The sequence below is a fragment of the Python bivittatus genome, unplaced genomic scaffold, assembly GCF_059951505.1.
Source record: "Python bivittatus isolate LINGU-HERP-01145 unplaced genomic scaffold, Pbiv_v1 ctg000020_np1212, whole genome shotgun sequence".
NCBI lineage: Eukaryota > Metazoa > Chordata > Lepidosauria > Squamata > Pythonidae > Python > Python bivittatus.
Genome location: NW_028277030.1, coordinates 107,270,867 through 107,291,080, shown reverse-complemented (window position 1 = coordinate 107,291,080; position 20,214 = coordinate 107,270,867). Strand labels below are relative to the sequence as shown.

The following is a 20,214-nucleotide window of genomic DNA, read 5'->3' as shown; positions in this document are numbered from 1 at the left end:
GCGATCACATGACCATGGGATGCTGCAACTGTCTTAAGTGCAAGCTGGTTGCTAAGTGTCTGAATTGCAATCATGTGACTGTGGGGGCACTGCAATGGCCAGAACTTTGAGGACCAGTCGCGAGTACCACTCATTCAGTGCTACTGCAACTTTGAACAGTTGTTGCTGAATGAGTGGTTGGTAAGCGAGGACTACCTGTACACTTCCTAGGTCCTGCCAGATGACACTGCCTAAACGATGAGATGTGAAGCATGTTAACTATGTCAGATTTTACTTGGCAGGGAGTTATGACAAGGCAGATGTTCCACTAACCTGGCCCTGCATCAATGAAGGGCTTTACAAGTAAGAAAGCACCTTGAATTGCACCCAGAAGTGCAGTGATAACCAGTGCAGCTCAAAGAGTACAGCTGTTACACGGGGATACTGAGTACATTCATAACTACCTGCACTGTCTCATTCTGGACCAGCTGAAGCTTCTGAGTGGTCACCAAGGACAGTTCCATGTACAGTACATAGCAGTAATCCAAATGTCTTGATCCAGGAGTGGGAACAACTGACATACAAGATGGAGCTATACAAAGGCCTTCTGAGCCCAGAGTGCCACCTACTCTTCCAGCAGAAGCCATAAGTCTAGGTAGACTTCCAAACTGCATACCATCTGATAGGGACAGTGCAACCCAATCCACAACCAAAGGTAAAACATCTCCAAATCTATGAGACCAGATCAGAAAACTGACTCCACTGGAAAATTAGAACTATGTTTTATTAAGATAGGCTATAGTAACAGAATCTTGAAAGTCGGCTTGTGTTTTACTTTTTCTCCCTCTGATACTGCATTGTGTCAGTGAAGAGCCAGCCTGAATCTCTTCTTAACACTATCTTCTTTCGCAGGACTTAAGGAATGCTTCTGCCTTTGTTGTTTCTGCATCAACTTCTGAATATTCCCTTCAAGGCCATCTCCACAGTTCTCTCAGTACCACAATCCACAAATACTCAGTCTCATAAGGATTAAGTCTGAGCCTATTCTTCCCTAGCCAGACCTTTACAGCCTCTAGACATTTAGAAAGAACTTCAACAGCATCACCTGGAGGGCTCAGAGTTTACAGTTGAGTATCATCAGCATACAGATGTTTGACCCCCATACTGACAGATGACCTCACGCAGTGGTCTCACATAGATGTTGAATGGGAACAAGAACCAAACCCTAAGGCACCCTACAAAGGGGCCTTAGGCTACTATCAACATTGCCTGGAACCAACCCTGGAGGAAGGAGGAGAACCACCTCAACAGCATGCCTCTCATTCCCAAACTTCTGAGCTGGTCCAGAAGGATAGAATAAATGGTGGTATCAAAGGCTGCAAAGAGATCAAAGACGGCCAGAATGGATATAATACCTTTATCCCACTCCCACCACTGGTCATCCACAAACGCTACCAATGCCATCTCTGTACTATACTAGGTTTGAAACCTGACCAAAAGGGATCCAGAAAATCCACTTCATTCATGACCTTTTGGAGCTGCAGTGTGACCACTTTCTTGATGACCTTCCCTAAGAAGGAAAAGTTGGAGACAAGCCAGAAATCACCCAGCATGGTCAGATTCAGCACTGGCTTCTTGAGGAGAGGGTAGAGCACTGCTTCCTTAAGCACAGGTGGGATCTCTCCCTTTCTCTTAAGAAATAATTCACCACCACTTGGATCCAGTCACATTCTATCTCCCAGGAGGACTTAACTAACAAGGAATGGCATGGGTTTAAAATACAGGTGAATGCACTCACAACTCCAAAGACCCTGTCCACTTTTTCAAGTCTAACAGGATCAAATTATTCCCAGTTAACCATGTCAGATCATACCTCAGCCAACTCCATAGGACCTGCACAATCAGAGCCCAAATCCAAGCAGAACTAAGCAATTTTATTTGAAAGATGCAATGAAAAACCCTCACAGCAGTCCTGCAAATGATTTTCCAACCTGATTGTCTCCAGCAAGAACTGAGTCACCTTAAATAGGGCTGTTGGATGGCAATCTGTGGACGCAATAAGGGTAGCAAAATATCCCTGTTTTGTTGCTCTTATTGCCACAGTGTAGTCCTTAACAAAAGCTCTTACCTGTGTATGGTCAGATTCATTCTTTCTTTTCTTCAAACATTGTTCTAGACATCTATTCTGGCATTTCATTTCATGGAGTGCTTCTGAAAACCAAGTGGCCCTCCAGGGTCCACAAACAGAGAGGCCACCCAGGCACAATCAAGTCTTCTAAGGCCATTGCCACAACCTCATTCGAAGTGATTAAGGCCTTAGCTAAACTGTGCACCAGATTCTCAGGAATTCCACCAAGTGCCCTCTGAAACCAAACTAGGTCCATCAGATATCTGAGGTGGTTCAGATGAATAAGTCTCACCTCCCGATGGGGAAAGCAGATAGCAGGAATTCCAAAGCATTCAGAGTCATCTGTTCATGACAAGGGATACACAGAAACACTCCCCAACTTCAGATCACGTTGCCACTGCCTTGAAACAAAAATAGATCCAGCATATGACGCCCACTGTATCAGGTCCTTGATGAACTGGACAGGTGCATGGTTGCTATGGTGGTCATGAGGTCCTGAGCCACTCCAGTGCCAAAGGATGGTAGACTGAAGTCCCCTAGGGCCATAAGCCTGGGACATTCTACCACCAGCCCAACAATTGAATTGAGCAGCTCAGATGAGGATACTTGAAGAGAAGCAGCAATTCCATCTGTTTCCTAACCTCACAAATAGGATCTCACATCTAGTTATCTATGGGACATTGCCTCTGAAAGCCACAAAAATCTCCTGGATAACAGCCATTCGTTCGCTCACCCCTGCCCTGGGATTGAGGCTGATGCCACATCTGAATCCCGGGAGACACATTTATAAAAGGGATGACTCCTTTCCATGCTCCCCCAAGTTTCGGTAATACAAGCCAGATTGGCCCTCTCCTCCAAAATAAGATATTGAATGAGAGTCTTATTACAGGCCAATCTAGCATTAAGCAGCAGTAGTCTGAAACCAGGGTTGCCAAGAATCCAATGGCCAGGTCTTGGGATTGAGAACACGGAACTAGAAAGCAGAATTGGTACAAGACACCAAGGGTGCCTTCTTCAAGAGCAGCCCACTCATGATATGGCAGGTGATGGAAGTGCCCATATTTGGCCATGGAATCCAACAACTCAAATCTTGCTCTAGAATAGGCCCTTCTTAAGAATTGCATTAAACCCATTGACAGGTATTTTTTGAATTGGAAAATGGTTTTGTTCCTAGCCAGTCAATTTAAAGATCTATTTTTTGCCAATAACTCCATGTCTGTTTGGGCACTGATATCTAGGACTCTCTGTTTAAAATTTCCTTTGCCTGGAAGGCAGTTGAGAGTAAATATGGGGTGGAAAACCCATGCTGTGAACTGTTCTGTAAGTAGGAATGGGCTAAAATTCCTCCAAGCCAATGTGCAGGACTGACTGACAGTTATCAAAAATGTTTAGTTGTAGTTATTGTTGCCCAAGGGAGGCACACCAGTTACTGAAAGCAAAGGTTCACAAGGCAACACACAAATATGTAGCTTTGGATCATTTTCCTCAATCAATCAATGAACAAGTATAATGTTTTTTACTCATTTGTTTAATTGGGTTTTCTTTATCTAGTTTTAGGACTTGTGTGGAGAACGGATCACATTTTAAATCATAGTTATGCAGAAACATTAAAAATTCAAAAGAGTTCACAAACTTTTAAGCACCACTGTACTTATTCAGAACTAAATCCCACTGAGTCCAATGGGATTTTCCCTCATTTGGTTTATGTGAACACTAAAAAAATAAAGGCTCTTTTAGGATGACATCAGCTCCTAGTAAATACATAAACATACAGTATCCATCTGGTTTTCTTGGTAACAACACAGAAACAATTTGCCATTGCCTTCCTATAAGCTGTAGACTTCCCAGTCTGGCCTAAAGTTCTGTTCTTTCTGGTGGTCTCCCATCCAGGTACTAATCAGCTTTGACCCTCCTTAGCTTTTTAAAATCAGACAAGTTGGCTAGGTGCTGCCAACTACTGTAAACAATAAGTACAAAATTGCAGCTAAAATCTCACACTTCCTTTAAAGAAAGTAGATATCACATTTCAAATAAATATTCTATGAAAAGCATGAAAAATAAAAGTATTCTTTCTGAAGTAAGTAGCTAAAACAACACTATTAATTTGAAACAGGAAATACAGTAGGGCAAAGGAACTGTTGCAAATTCAACATGTAAACAGCTGTATGTCTGCTTGTCAGATTAAGAAGACTTTTTAGATTAAAAGGCAGGACCTATTTTTTCTAGCTGAAATAATCTGTTCTTTTAAGCAGTTGATATTTTTGAATAATGAGTAATGAGTGTGGGAAGGAAAGCTAGGAAAAAATATCAGCTAATAATAGACATTTACAAAGTTGCACAAATTAATCAGATTTTACTACAAGACAAAAAAGGTTCTACAAATCTATAAGGTACTAGTACTACATGTTTAGATTCATGGTTTAGCATGATGAGAATGAGCTTGACATCACTCACTCTCCGGGCTTACAGTCATGTGAAAAAATAAGTGCATCCCATTGAAAGTTTTTACTTTTTCTACATATTTTAACATTCAGATATTTGATAATTTCAACAATATTGATAAAGGAGATACAACAAATATTATGTACCATTTACATTTTGTAGTCCATTGTATAATTTAAATAAACATAAATGCAAATTTTGCATGTGGAAAAAGTAAATACCCCCCCCCCATACTTAAAGTTAGAATCAGGTGCACCAGATCAGGTGCAAACGATTAGAACATCATTAGAGAGGTTTTGGGAGGAACCTATCTTATTTAAACCTCATTTAGTTTGATTTGCTCTTTGTTGTTGAAGTGTGTAGCATCACCATGCCTACATCAAAAGAGCTCTCTGAGGCCTTCAGAAAGAAGGTTATCAATGCCTATGAATCTGGGAAGGGATTTAAAAAGATTGCCAAACAATTGGACATAAATCATTCCATTGTCCAGATCATTTACAAGTGTAGAAGTTTTCAAGCAACTGACAACTTGCCCAGGCCTGCCTGTCCCAGCAAGTTCAGCCCAAGAGCAGAACACAAGATGCTGGAAGAAGTCTCAAAGAAGCCCAGAATTTCATCATGTGACCTACAGGTAACTCTCAACACAACTGATGTCAAAGTACCTAAGTTTACCATTAGAAAGAATCTGCAAAATTACATCTAAGGGAGGTGTGCCAGGAGTAAACCTTTGCTGTCAAAAAAGAACATCAAGGCTAGACTAAAGTTTGCTCATGAACACCTAGGCAAAGACTAGGACTTATGGAACAATGTGCTCTGGACAAATGAGGCAAAGATAGAGTTATTTGGCCACAGTACCAGAAGACATGTTTGGCGAAACCAAAGACAGCATTTCACCAGAAGAACCTGACACCAATTGTAAAGCACGGTGGTGGAAATGTTATGGTTTGGGGCTGCTTTGCTGCGTCAGGGATTAAGCAGCTTACCATCATAGAATCCACTATGAATTCTTCATTGTATCAGAAGGTGCTTGAGGATAATGTGAGACCAACTGAAAGTGGACCTTGCAACGTGGTAATGACCTTAAACATTCCACCAAGGAATGGATGGGAAAAAAAAGAAAAGAAAAGAAATGGAGGGTTCTGGAATCAAAGCCTGGATCTAAATCCCACTGAGATGCTGTGGGGTGATTTGACACAGGCTATGCATGCAAGAAACCCCTCACACAGCTGAAAAAAATTCTGCATGGAGGAGTGGGAAAAGAATTTCTCCCAGTCAATGTCAGAGACTGGTAGTTATAAGAAACGCCTACTTGAGGGGTTTTTTTTTTCTGCCAAAGGGGGCAATACCAGGTATTAGAGCCAAGAATGTACTTACTTTTTCCACAGAATCAAATGGCATATCTGTCAATTTTTTGTTGAATAAAAGATTGCAAAGTCAATTTTTCATAGGTCTTTTTTTGTTCAATTACATAACCTTTATCTTTATATATTGTTTGAATGAAGACAAAATACTGATATATCTACATATGTTAAAAAAAGAAAAAAAAATTACATGGGGTGTACTTCTTCACATGACTGTATGTATAGAGTCGTTCAAGGTAATGGAGGTAGTCCTTGCTTAATGACCACGATGAGGACTGGAATCTCGATTGTTGAGCAAGGCGGTTGTTAAGCGAGATGCCCAGGCAACTTTGCTCAACGACCACAATTCGGGCACTCCTGGTTGCGGTTGTTAAGCAATCTCCTGGATTTTTAAGCAGACGGAGCGAAAGGGCTGCCTGCTCCATATGGAGCTGAAATCCTCCCAGCAGGCAGCCCTTTCACTCTCAAACATTCCTGCAGCCCGACGAAGGGTTTCCCCTACCCTCTGTGAATGGAGGAGAAATCCTTCATGGGGCTGCAGAAATGGAGCTTGAATCTCCACGATTTGAACTCTGTTCCTGCAGATCGCAGAAGCTGGGGAAGCCAGCAGAGGAGATTGAAAATGGCAATCACATGAATGCAGGGTGCTTGGCAACTGGTCATAAATGTGAGCCAGCTGGCAAGTGCCCGAAATGCAGCCAAGTGACTGCGGGGGGGACATTTTACGAAGGACGGAAGCACCCTTTCCGAGGCTGTTGTAACTTCAAACCATTGTTAAATGAACGGTTGTTAAGTGAGGACTACCTGTAGTGAGAAGCTCTGGTTCTATTTAAGATTTATGGCAGTTTATTAATTGCGTTTTATTTTAGCTATGGTTTTTAATTAGTTTTCACTAACCACAATTAAAACTAACTATACTATGGCCAAGTTCAGACTAGACAACAAGCTGTAGCTAGCTCTTAGAAGCTGTTCTTATAATTCTAAAATATGGGTTACATTTTGTGGCACACAAATCCCTGAGCCGTTCAACCTCAAGGGAAAATACACACACGCATATATATGCCTCCACTGAAAACTGAAAATAATTTTATGCTGCAGAGTTCTACAGTAATTTTTTGAAACAGAAAACTTTGAAAGAATGCAAACTGTACAATAACATTCCCAAAACAAGTCTGACTCAATTTTCTGTTCATGTAAAACATGTAATAATCAAATATGAACTGACAATACAACTTACATCCATGGAATGCTTAATCTAAAATACTATGTATATAGCTGCCAAAAGATTTAAGCAAGTATCTTCATGCAATCTGCCTAGTAACATTATTAAACTCTCATGCTATTCATGCAATTACATAGACAACTAGCTGTCAAAGTTTATCCTTTGTTATCAAGTTAGTTCATAAAACAGCCAGAGAATCTAGCTATTAAATATGCGGTATATACATTTCAGCTTAACTTATAATTCATATTGTGTCATACATGCAATGTTTCCCCTATATGTCCAGTTGATTTGAAAATAACTTCAATCATATTTTAGGTCCTGAAAGCACCTCTAGGTCCTGAAAGCACATTGCCCAGATTGAAAGTTGAAAGTGGCTGCCTATTTATTGGGCATGACAGAAGAGGCTACAGTTAAGACAAAAGGAATAGAAAAGCATAAAAAAGACAAGAATAGGAAACTAGGTAACCGAAATAAAGCACTTGAAATGAAACGAAGCAAGAGATCTTAAATTCTGGCACCAGGATTAATAACAAGAATATTGAATTGCAAAAACATGGATTTACAGACTTATATAAAGAACAAGGTACAGATATTTTGGAACAAAGTTTGGAACAAAGTTGGAACAAAAATATTTACATTCTAGTCTCATGGGAATTGTATCTGCATAGCAACCATGATGCTGTACAAGTGTCATGTTTCATGAGGTTTTGCTAGTTTTATGCCTCTGATTGTACAATATGTACAGGATGGCACATGCTTTTAATGAGGCCATAAAATTTGCATTCATATTAATGAGCATTATTTCTTGCAAAACTTACTATTTATAAGAAATAAAATTTGAGGAGCACTCAAATATGACACAATGCCATTACTTATAATTTTAACTCCTCAAGTTAAAAAAAAAAAGTTTTTTCCAATAAATAACAGGTCATCATTCTCACCTAGCTATTCCAATTCATTCTAAAGCACAGAATCTATAGTTCTTGTGTAGAGAATGCTAGGCTAACTTATTAAGTGAAAAACTACTTGTTTACTAATTAATATTAAGTAAGCGCTTCTTGAGATATGACAATCCCTCCAGATACTTATATATTGAAAACTCAGTATGAATATTGTCACACTGACACACTTTATATTTCAAAAGCAGAATAAATTTGGTCTGAATTTAATTGCTTTTGGAAATCAGCCAACTTATAAGTAAACGGGAAATAAGTAATTTTAATATCTATTTTTGTCAAGTACAGCTAATCACAAAACCTGTACTTTAAAAATTTTGAAAATTCTTACCAGCACTTGACAGTTTCCTCTCTCTTTCCCATTCCAGCTGCTCTCTTTCTAGTTGGTCTTGCCGCTCTCTTTCCTGCTTTTCCCATTCCAATCTCTCCCGCTCTTGTCTTTCTCGTTCTTGCCTCTCTCTTTCTAGGCGCTCTTGCCACTCTCGTTCTCGCCTTTCTCTCTCCTGCCGCTCCCTCTCCAGTTGCTCCTGTTCTAATCGTTCTCGTTCCAGTCTTTCCTTTTCTAGCCTTTCTCGTTCTAGCCTCTCTCGCTCTAGTCTGTCTCGTTCCAGTCGTTCACGTTCCATTCTGTCCCGTTCCAGCCTCTCCCTTTCCAACTCTTTTTGTCGTTGCTGTTCCTGCAATTGTCTAAAATAAAGAAAATAAGAAGTGTTAAAATGAAGTATTTAAATCAGAATGATAGGAACTTAGTCATTAGTATTTAAATACACAGGATGTTATGGTAAAAGATTCGGTCTTATATACTTTAGAATATAACCACAGCAGCATTTCTTAGTTCACTCTTTAGTTTGCTTTTTGATCCAGAAGCACTAGTTAACATGAATAGTATTCTGCTACTATTTCCATATTATCTATGGGCAGACTTTTGCCCACACAATTCTGCTGAAAGAGTCAATTTTCACCAGTTGTATCTGCAATATTCAAACTGCTCTTGAGGATGATGAATCTCCAGCAAATGGAATAACATTCCAAATGAAACAGACCTGTTTTAGGCTGGAAGACCATGAATGACTTCCAACTTGGAGAACTTATTTTTGAAAATCCTCTGGACACCCCACAGAACAGCAGAGTCCAGAAGAGGTTCAGCATGATTGGGTGGCAGAATAGAACATACTGAAGTCTTCCAAAATGATTCCACATGCTTAGTATTGCACTTGTCATAAAACATTTAAACATGACTTTAAAAAGTACACATATTCTTAACAGAACAGCAGAATAAAGAAATAGCCATAAAGTATACCTTTAGGGAAAATACAGCTAGAGTACACTTTTTTCAAATTTAATAGGTAAGCCATAACATAAGGAACTACAATATTCTAATTATGCCACAGTCCAAATCATGTTGTATTGTGGCTTTTTGGTTTCTTTTCTTTTCTTTTGAGTTGTGAATGTGTTAATACTTTGTAGCTACCTAGGAAGACAGCTGTTTTGGAGCATACTAGATAATAACTAATGATATCAATGATAATGACATGCCTTCAAGAGTTCTAAAAAAAAGCATAAAGAATCCAGTCAAGTATGTCTCATGGCTAGACAACAGGGAATAAAGAACGTTCTTTTCTCTTTTTTTCAAATAAAGCAGCAAATGTGAGAATCACCTGGCATGCATTTAAAGCATTTATACATGGTAAGACAATAACTTAAGCCTCTTGGAGGGGAAAAAATAAAACATTACATAATAGTTAGAAGAAGATGTAAACAAAGCTTTGAATGTTAACACTACAAATCATACTTTGGAACCAAATAATATCTTTAGAGCTGTTAAATTGTGCTATATGCATTCAGTACTGAACATTCCTTAAAGCGAATATATTGGGAACATGAGAAAAACTGGTAACTGCTGACTTCTTGTTTGAAACAGATAAAACAAAGTAATGTAATGCCTAGAATAAGAGATTCTGCAGGGATGATAAATGCATTAATTCTCTCTCAATATACAGAGCTTTATTCAGGTTTATATTCAACAAATGTAGAGATATCTTTGGAGTAGATGGATGATTTTTTGAAACCAGTAAATCTTCCCAAAGTTTTGGAGCACATTCAAAGGATTTAGTCATATCTTTAACTGCAAGAAATATTTTATACTTTTAAAACAACACAAACTGGAAAAACTACTGAGCTAGAAGGGATTCCCATCAAAGTAGCAAAAAAAAAAAAGATTGGCTTAAGAGCGATATACTGAAACTTTTGATAAAGAGATTCTGCCTTTATCATATCATGAGGCTTATTTAGTGGTCATTCTGAAAATGGAAAAGGATTCTATGAAAAGTTACTGTCTGATATTGTTAAATGGACTCTGACAGCAGCTTGGGGACAAATTTTACAGAAGGTACATCCTTCAAAAATTCATCCAGCACAATCTGGTTTAATGAAAGAATGTCAAGCCTCTGATAATGTTAGATTACGGGTAGATATATTAGCATTGTATTCTTAGAATAATGAAATAGCCCACTGGCTTTGAAGGACTTTCATATAGTGTTTTGTCAAAGTGCAATGGTTCTTTCTGCACAGATTCAGAGACAATAAATGCATATCGAAGGTTTATCCACTGCCACAGAGTTTTATAGTATATGTCTCACTTTATTTTGGTCTATGACCAGCTTCAAATAAGATATAAGATCTAGCTCTAGAGAAATAACATGCATAAATAAAATAATGCAGCATTATACTTTATAAGCAAGATTAAAACCACAACTAAAGATTAAAACTAGGTAAGAAAGGAGGAGCATAAAATTAGTTATAGGTGAAGTTTAAAACTTGATGTTGACTTTATAGCGCAATGAATAAAAAATGTGGGAATAATGTGTACTGTAAAATCCAGTAATCTAAAATATTGATAATAAATTACAACAAATAGTTCATTCATACATGACTGAGGATTAATGGAACCAATATAGAAATATTAATTCATCTAGACCAGGAATCAGTTGTTTGCTCACATTCATAGCTGTTGTGTAGAGGTTTGCTACATTATGTATAATAAGGCTTTTCTTATCTGACAGCAGGAAATTAATAAAAAATTCCTGGAACATGTAACAACAAAGGAAAAATAATTCTTCTGTAGGTGTCATTACAAAAGGAGTAATGTAAACAGTACATAGAGAATGGATTCAACTGAACCATCACCACAAGGGCAGGTTCGACTAACTGTAGTAACTTTGTTAAAACTCCCACATAAAAGTACTGAAGGCAAACTGCTGTATCTGGCTCTGAAGAAAAATCTTTGTTGAATTGGAGGATGATGAAATTGCTGGTTTCCACCTAGGGTGGTTAAACTTTAGGTCAGAGGTTCCCAAACTTTCTTGGATCATGGTGCCCTTAGAGTCTCAGTAATTTTTTCATGGCGCCTCTAGCAGTTTGCAAACTGTGCTGAGGTGCCCCAAGGTACCCCAGCAAACTCAGTAGCAGTTTCATTTATTAAGTACAGGTAGTCCTCACTTAATGACAGCAATTGCGATCAGAATTTCCATTGCTAAGCGATGCAGTCGTAAAGTGCGAGGTCACGTGACTGTGCCACTTAGTGACAAAAATTCCAGCACTCCCAGTTGTCATCATTAAGCAAATCACCATGGGTCTTTAAGCGAGGATGTCACATGATCACCACTGCAACCTTCTGCCAGCTTCCCCATTGACTTTGCTAGTAGGAAACTGGCAAGGCCAGAAATGGCAATCATGTGGCTGTGGGGAAATTGCAATGACCACAAGTACAAGGACTGGTTGTAACTACCACTCTTTCAGTGCCATTGTAAGTTTGAATGGTCGCTGAATGAGTGGTTGTTGAACAAGGACCACCTGTAGTAAAATATCCTGCAGGGTCGCAGTGCAGAGTTTGAGAAATATGGCTTAGATAAACTGTGCTTGGACATATTTTGGAATGAGGTCTCTCTCATTCTCATTCAATATCTAAGAGTCTTTCTCTGATAATTCTTTTAGCCTAAGTAAACTTGAAGAGATGCAGGAAATTAAGGGAGAGGCCTCATGATGAAAATTTTCTAAGAACTGCTTGGGTCCAAGTGGACAGGAATTTATTAAATAAAATAAATGGAATCAACTTGGCTGGGAAGAAAAGGCATTTAAACCAATAATTGAAAATTAGTAGCTAGCCTCTTATCTCAATCCTTATCTGGCCAGTCTGTAGCCCCAGAATCACATTAGATACATATTTGAGAGCTTGAAGTACTGTTCTTATAAACATAGTCTGCACTATTTCCATCAGTCTATAGTTTGGATAACGGCCAAACTGGGATCCTTAAAGCAACTGAGCCAAGGATTTGACTGTAAATAATTTTAAGGCTCTGGGGATACATTCCCCACCTTTTGGTGAAAGGATTTTAAAATAGCTGAGGTACTTCTTTGAGCCTGCAAGACCATAGAGTTCATGAGTGCATTCCATGACCCTGTGTTCTGAAGGGCCACACCTACAGTCGTGTGAAAAAGAAAGTACACCCTCTTTGAGTTCTATGGTTTTACATATCAGGACATAATAAAAATCATATGGTCCTTAGCAGTTCTCAAAAGTAAGTAAATACAACCTCAGATGAACAACACATGACATATTATACCATGTCATCATTTATTTTACAAAAAGAAAGCCAAAATTGATATTTCAAGGTTCTCACTTGGTTAATCTCCTGCCCTTCTATTACCCATTGCAGCTTCCTAAAAGTTTTAGAAAAGATCACTATTTTAGTCTTCTGATGATTTTCCCTGCAATAATGCACTAAGCTATAAAGTACACTTCTAAGGCCAACTGAAGCTCTTGAGATGATAGCTGCATCATCTGCATAAAGGAGAAGTGGAATATTCATGACTATTCTAGGAGGATGAAAGTTTGGATCTGAAAGTTCATTTGCCAGTGAATTCATGTATACTATGAACAAGGAGGCAGTCTAACTCCCCTGTAGATGGGAACTGCGTTAAATAATAGGCCTTGTGGGTCACATCTTATTCTAATCTTAAAATAGTTATGCAATTTCTGGATTAGGGACAGTAATCACCAAAGTTTTTCCCATAGACGAGGTCTCAAAATTGAACCAAATGGTAATCTGAAATCAGCAAAGGCCATACAAAGAAAGAATCCAGAAGTGCCACTACATTTTTCAATTAAGATGACATAAAATAAGAATGTGGTCACCATGTAATGTCCAGTCTGAACCCTGACTGCTCAGAGCCCACAACAGCTTCATTTGCCAGCCATTCTCAGTTTCCAGTCCAAATGGCATGCATATAGCTTGCTGATAATACTCAGCAAAATTGTAGGTAGATACTTGGCAGGATCACCCCTATTCCCAATTATGGATACTTCTCAACCTGGAGATGTTTGGTCTATAGCCCTACATTTTAACACACTTGATTGATATATGTGAAAAGTGAGAGAAAATAGAAGAGGACAAATTAATATAAGATTTCAACATTTCAGGAAGATGTGTTCACAGCCATGAGCCTTACCTGGCTGAACACTGCTAACAAACTTTTTCACTTCAGACACTGAAACTGATAGCCAATTTTATTCTTTAGATGAGGGACCATGGGTTCTTTTAACTAAGATTTATATTCAGTTCTAAAGTGGCCTTTCCAACCCCCATGGGAATCTGACTTGATATGCAACATACAGTGGGGCAAAAAAGTATTTAGTCAACCACCAATTGTGCAGGTTCTCCCACTTAAAAAGATGAGAGAGGCCTGTAATTTTCATCATAGGTATACCTCAACTATGAGAGACAAAATGAGGAAAAAAATCCAGAAAATCACATTGTCTGATTTTTAAAGAATTTATTTGCAAATCATGGTGGAAAATAAGTATTGTCATTAACCCACCCTGCCATCATGTATCAAAACAGAGAAGTGATTATCCATGAGCTGCAATAGACAGCTGTCACCACTGTTACATTGAGGCCTCTTTTCTTAATTTTCTGAAATGATTATATTGTTTTTTCAGTTCCAGTTAACTAGATTTATTTATTTATATAATTTAGAGACAACCCGACTCCACAGAACTATGGGTAGCTTACAACTTTAAAAGCAAGAAACAATAAACAGTAAAGAACCCAGTTCATGTGCATCCAGGAGGAAACCATACATAACAAGGAACACCTAGAGGGGCTTGACAGCCACCTTACCCTAAAAACCTGGGAAAATAGCCAGGTTTTAAGTGAATTTCTGAACAGTCATACAGATCCTTAAAGGGATGCTGTTCCAGAGGGGAGGTGCCATCACAAAGAAGGCACCCTTCCTAGGTCCCAATAGATGACAGTGTTTAACTGACTCTGCCAGAACTCAGAGATAAGCAGTTCCTCAAATAGCCACGCCCAAATGCCATGAAGGGCTTTATAGGTGGTAACCACCACCTTGAATTGCCTCCAAAAGCCAACTTGCAATTATTATTATTATTATTATTATTATTATTATTATTATTATTATTATTTATTTGATTTGTCCCTGCCCATCTCCCCACAACGGGGGACTCTGGGCGGCTTAGTGCAGCTTGCAGATCAATGGTGTCACATGGGCATAGGGTAGCATGTCCACTACTGCCCATGCCACTACATTCTGGATCAGCTGCAGTTTCCAAGTTAGAGTCTCCCAAGGGCAGTCCCATGTAAAACACATTGTAGTCTATTTTGGAGGTGACTAGGGTATGAGTGAGCATCTGAAGGACCTTTCAATCTAGGAACGTACACAATTGGCACACTGGATGGATCTGTGCAAAGGCCCTCTTGGCCGCAGCTGTCATCTGCTCTTCAAGCAGAAGCTGTGAGTCCAAGATGACCTCAGATTGTGCACCAGTCTTGAATAGGGAAGTGCTACCCCATCCAAGAGTAGAGTGGGAGACTCTCCAGAAACAGGGGAGACCAAATATCCAGAGTCACTTGGTGTAGTCACAGAGAGAACAGTGACTGTGGTCTCAGTCAGAGAGAGAGCAGCCACTTGGTCTCAGTCACAGTCTTGGACTCAGTCACAGAGAGACTGTGGAGACTGCACGGGTGGGTGGGCGGGCACTGTGTTACACAGTATGGGTGGTAACACTGTGTCACACACTGTGTTACACCTATAAAGTCCTTCATGGCATTGGGCCTAACTATTTGAGGAACCGCTTATCTCCAGTACTTTCTCTGAAATCTGGCAGAGTCAGTCAGAGTGGGTGGGCACTGTGTTATACAGTGTAACACAGTGCCCACCCACCTGCCCAATCTCTACAGCCAGCCCAGAAGGATACTGCAATTGAGAGTTTTGAAAGCTGCTGAGATATCAAGGAGCTCCAGAATGGACATACTAGCCCCATCCTGGCTCTGCCAGAAGTAATCAGCAAGTGTCATTAATGCTGTCTCCATACTGTACCCCAGCCTGAAACCTGACTGAAACACGGCCAGATAATCATTTTCTCCAGGTACCCTTGGAGCTGTTGCTTGATCACCTATTCAATGACTTTCCCTAAAAAAGGAAGGTAGCAGAGTGGGTGAAAATTGTCCAGGATCATCAGATTCAGCAATGACTGCTTGAAGAGGAGGCCCATCACACCCTCTCTCAAAGAAGCCAACACTATCACATAGACACAACTACTGGCCACCTCTTGAGCAGGTTTAACCATCCAAAAGGGACTTGGATTTAATTGACAATCAAGCTCAGTCTGAAGGACCCTGTCCACTTCATCAAGAGTCATGGGTTCAAGCTCATTCCAGATAAATCTACAAGACCAAGTCTCTGGCACTCAACTAGACTTGCCAGTTGGAGTCCAACTTCTAGATCTGAGCAAGCTTCAATAACCTCCACAGTATACCTGTGGCTTATCTCCCTCACCCATGTTGGTACTTCTGCAGGGTCTTGTTGATACAGTTTGTCAGAACTAACTAGAACTCTTTTGGCAGCTACACACTCCTGGTCAAACCATCCTTTCAATCTATATTTAAAACTTGGCTTGAACTTCTCCTCCTTAGCAACATGTTTTTGGAGATTCTGAATAAAAAGATTTAACTATCAGGTAACTGGGGGCCTGTCCTGATACTTGCTATCTTTGCATGATTCTCCTTTTCAGGGGCAAACATTTTAGGAAATAAAATATCCCAGTTTTCATTCCACTTAATACATAAAGATTGTGCCTGTGCTTCTACAGGTGGAAGATATCTATTGTGCTAGTTTAAAGGAGAAGTCAAAACTTAGAGGTTAGGGGGAAATTACCACTGTCTGGACATAACTCAACTTTCATAGCATTTGCATTGGTAACTAGATAGGAAGAGATCATCCAAAATCCACCATCAACATATGAGACCTCAAACAGTATTTGAATTCTGCAGGGCAATCTTCTGGTACAGCCCTATTTAAAACCCATGGGTCTGCAAGGAACGAGGGGAGAAAATCCTTCTTCTCCCTCAGGAAGGAAGCTATGGTAGCGAGAATACAATAAAAGTTGACTGATTGCGTCAACTTGCCCAAAACAATCTTCCAAATAATGACTGAGCTCTTTCTATAGTTGTCTGATCTGTGAAAGTTTGTGAAAAGAGGGTAGGTATATATTTTTAAAAAGTATTGAAATATTTTTGATATGCAAGCATAGGAATGTTACTGAATATACATGATGTGACAGAATAATCTGAGATTAATATTGCTAAATTCCTTTTAGGTCTGCCTCCCCAATCAGTTGGGGATGTCTTAATACAGCTTGCAGAGTAACCATTTACACAGAGTTTTTCAAAGGCCCAAGTCTCCTGTAAAAAAAGAATGCCAAAACCAGATGAAAAAATGATAAAAGGGTCTCCTGCCTTTTGAATGCAAGCCTGCTATATTCCATGAACATAATGAAATTTGGCATGAATCTGTTAATTGTCCAGATAATTTTCCTAGGATACATTTTTGTATTATCAGAAACTCTAAATGTTGAAACATGCTGTTTTAGTTCAGAAGAGCTTCTAAGCACTGATAATACTGGTGGCGATAGCTCTAACTCACAGTATGTTTATGAAGATTCTCAGTCATCCAGGTGGAATTGTCTGGAGGTTGAGTCATGGCAACTGGACTTTTCTTTTTGGTAGAGACGTTTTGCTATTTGTCCAAGCAGCTTCTTCAGTCTAAAAAAGTTGGTTAGGGGGACCCTAACTTTTTTAGGAGTTTTTTTTTTAGGAAGACTTTTATGGGGTCCCCCAACCAACTTTTTTAGACTGAAGAAGCTGCTTGGACAAGTAGCAAAACATCTCTAACAAAAAGAAAAGAACTCACAGTATTCCTCTCCCTTTGCTCATTTTTCTATCGTGAAGGTGCCAATGAAGGTGTTTCCTGAGAAACTCTAGGTCTGTTATTGCCCACAGCTTCTTTGTGTGCATCAACGGCTCTGGGGCATTTTATGTCAGATATGAAAAGGTACCCCTCAATAAGGATGGTACAGGAGCCTACAGGGTCATTTTCACATTCTCTGAATTGTGCTGGGCTAGGTTTGTTCAGTGGTGCTTAAAAGTTTGTGAACCCTTTTGAATTTTCCATATTTCTGCATAAATATGACCCAAAACATGATTCTTTCTCCACACAAGTCCTAAACTAGATAGAGAGAACCCAGTTAAACAAATGAGTCAAAAACATTAGACTTGTTCACTGATTTATTGAGGAAAATAACCCAAAGCTATACATTTGTGTGTGGCAAAAGTATGTGAACTACTGGCTAGCTAAGGCTGTCTGGGGGGTGACATGTGGCTGTGTTCTAGCAATGAATTCTTCCTTAAGACAGGAGGTTATTCCTCCAATTCTTAAGGTGTTGGTCCGCCTCCGTCCTCAAGAATTCATTGCTGGATTCCACCACACTGGACAATTTTCATCTAGTATCCAACCTCCTTTTCTTGTGGAGAAGGTGGTCACGCAGCAGCTTCAGCGGACCCCGGATGAAGCGGATTATCTGGAACCCTTTTAGTCAAGATTCAGGCTTGGGTATGGGACAGAAACAGCATTAGTCATGCTTTTGGATGATCTCTGCTGAGATTGGGAGAGGAGTAGTGCATCCATCCTGGCTCTACTTGACCACTTGGCAACTTTTGATACCATCAACCATGGTATCCTTTTGGACCACTTCTGTGGAATGGGAGGCACTGTATTGTGCTGGTTCTCTTCCTTCCTACAAGGCCAGTACCAGTCAATGTTGATGGGGAATGAGAAGTCCCATCCTTGGTCCCTGCTATGTGGGTTCCACAGGGTTCAGTACTCTCTCCACTCCTGTTTAACATCTGCATGAACCCGTTGAGATTATCCGTATCCATGGGGTGAGATATCATTAGTACACTGATGATACTCAATTATACATCTCTGCCTTGGTGAACTAAGTGATGCTGATGTCTTATCTTAGTGCCTGGAGGCTGTGGGGGATTGGATGGGGAACAACAGGCTTCAGGTGAAACCTGACATGACTGAATGGCTTTGGGTTTTAGCATCTTCTGGATCTGGGACTTTACCATCTTTGGTACTAAATGAAGTGGTACTGCCCCAAGCAGACCCAGTGTGCAATCTGGGGGTCCTCGAGGAGCATGTGGCAATTGTGGCTAGGAAGACCTTTGCACAACTTTGAGTTGTGCACCAGTTGTGCCCATTCCTAGATCGGGAAGCTCTGCTCACATTTACTCATGCTCTGGTCATCTCCTGAATGGACTACTGTAATGCTGCCCTTGAAGAGTAGCTGGAAGCTAACTGGTGCAAAATGCAGCAAAATGGCTTTATTAAGTGTGAGTCTTTGAATCACTTTCCCTTAGTCTTATTTATATTTATGTTTAACTGTTTTTAATGATTATTAAGATGTTTTTACTATTTTGTTTTACTGTATGCCACCCAGAGTCACACTCGTGAGATGAGCAGCTATATACATTTGCTAAATAAATAAATAAAATGTAAGAAACCTAGTTACCAACCTTAAAGTATCAAACAAGACATTTCAGATGTGCAAGAAGAAATGTCCATAGGTATCATATTGTTTTAGGTATCACATTGCCTACTGATGTTACAAATGTCTTGAGTTTCCCACCCTTCCTCTTTTCCTTCATTAGTTAACAATAAAAAGTTTTCATATATTTAATTTATCTATATGCCACATTTATATAGCCATCCACCTCATACAAGATGACTCTGGGTGGCCAAAAGTTATTGGAAGTATTTACTTCCTACCTGCTCTTTGACATTATAACTGATCAGGGAACAAAAGTTAGGTTAAAGTACAGCTTATTGGAACAAATCAGGATCAGAAATGACACTTTAATCCAATAAACCATTGTTTAAACTTACTACAGTTGGCCTTACTGCATGTAACAGGTAGAGCTGAGGTTTGGAAGGTGGTGATTAAAATAGGTATGCTGTCTGTGGAAGGACAGACTGCCTGAGCAGATTATAAGCACTTGTAGTACTTCCTTGGTCCTCCTCCAGCACCAGGGGCGTTGGGCGGGGGTGGGGGGAGAGAGAAGAGGTCTACCTGGTAGCTCTGCAGCCACAGGCCTCACACAAGCAGAATAAACAGAGCAAAAAGCCCAGGAGTAAAAGTGAAGAGTAAAACTAAAGAACAGACAGAATAAGCAAAGCCAAAACCCTGCTAAGAAAGAGGCAATGGGAAAGGAGGCAGTAGCTGAGAAAACTGAGGTGTATGAGGCTCTCTCTCCCCTGTGTGTGCGTGCGCACACACACACATACACCATTCCCCACAAGACCTGGAGTGGGTAAAAGATATTCTAGCCATTTCCTTCAGCCAGAGCAAAGATTCAGAAAAGAAGAGTCAAGAAGCCTAGCCAGGAACAAACAAGCAGAAACGGCGAAAAGAAAATAAAGACTTTGATAGAACAGAAATAGAAAACAGAAACTGAAAAAAGATAAACAGTCAGACTGAACTCTATAGAAAAGTATAGCTCTATAGAGAGTGACAATAGGGATATATAGGGTTTAAGACAAAAAAAATGTAGAGGTCGCCAATAAAGGAAATACATTAGACATAGAATAGAAAGATATGAACATGAAGTAAAATTGGACTTTAAAGAATATAATGTAGATAAAGAGCCTATAGAAAATAGATACTGTAGTTAGAATATAGTTTTAAAAGTAAGACATTGGCTT

General features: G+C 39.6%; 1 protein-coding gene across 1 annotated transcript in view; it reads right to left on the bottom strand.

Moving 5' to 3' along the window:
* ENAH (ENAH actin regulator) overlaps nucleotides 1–20,214 on the bottom strand; it is a 95,905-nt gene that overhangs the window by 13,092 nt on the left and 62,599 nt on the right. Inside the window, exon 5 of the mRNA XM_007433096.4 lies at nucleotides 8,423–8,778. Within this exon, the coding sequence (XP_007433158.1) occupies nucleotides 8,423–8,778 (356 nt within the window). The remainder of the gene's footprint in view (nucleotides 1–8,422; nucleotides 8,779–20,214) is intronic.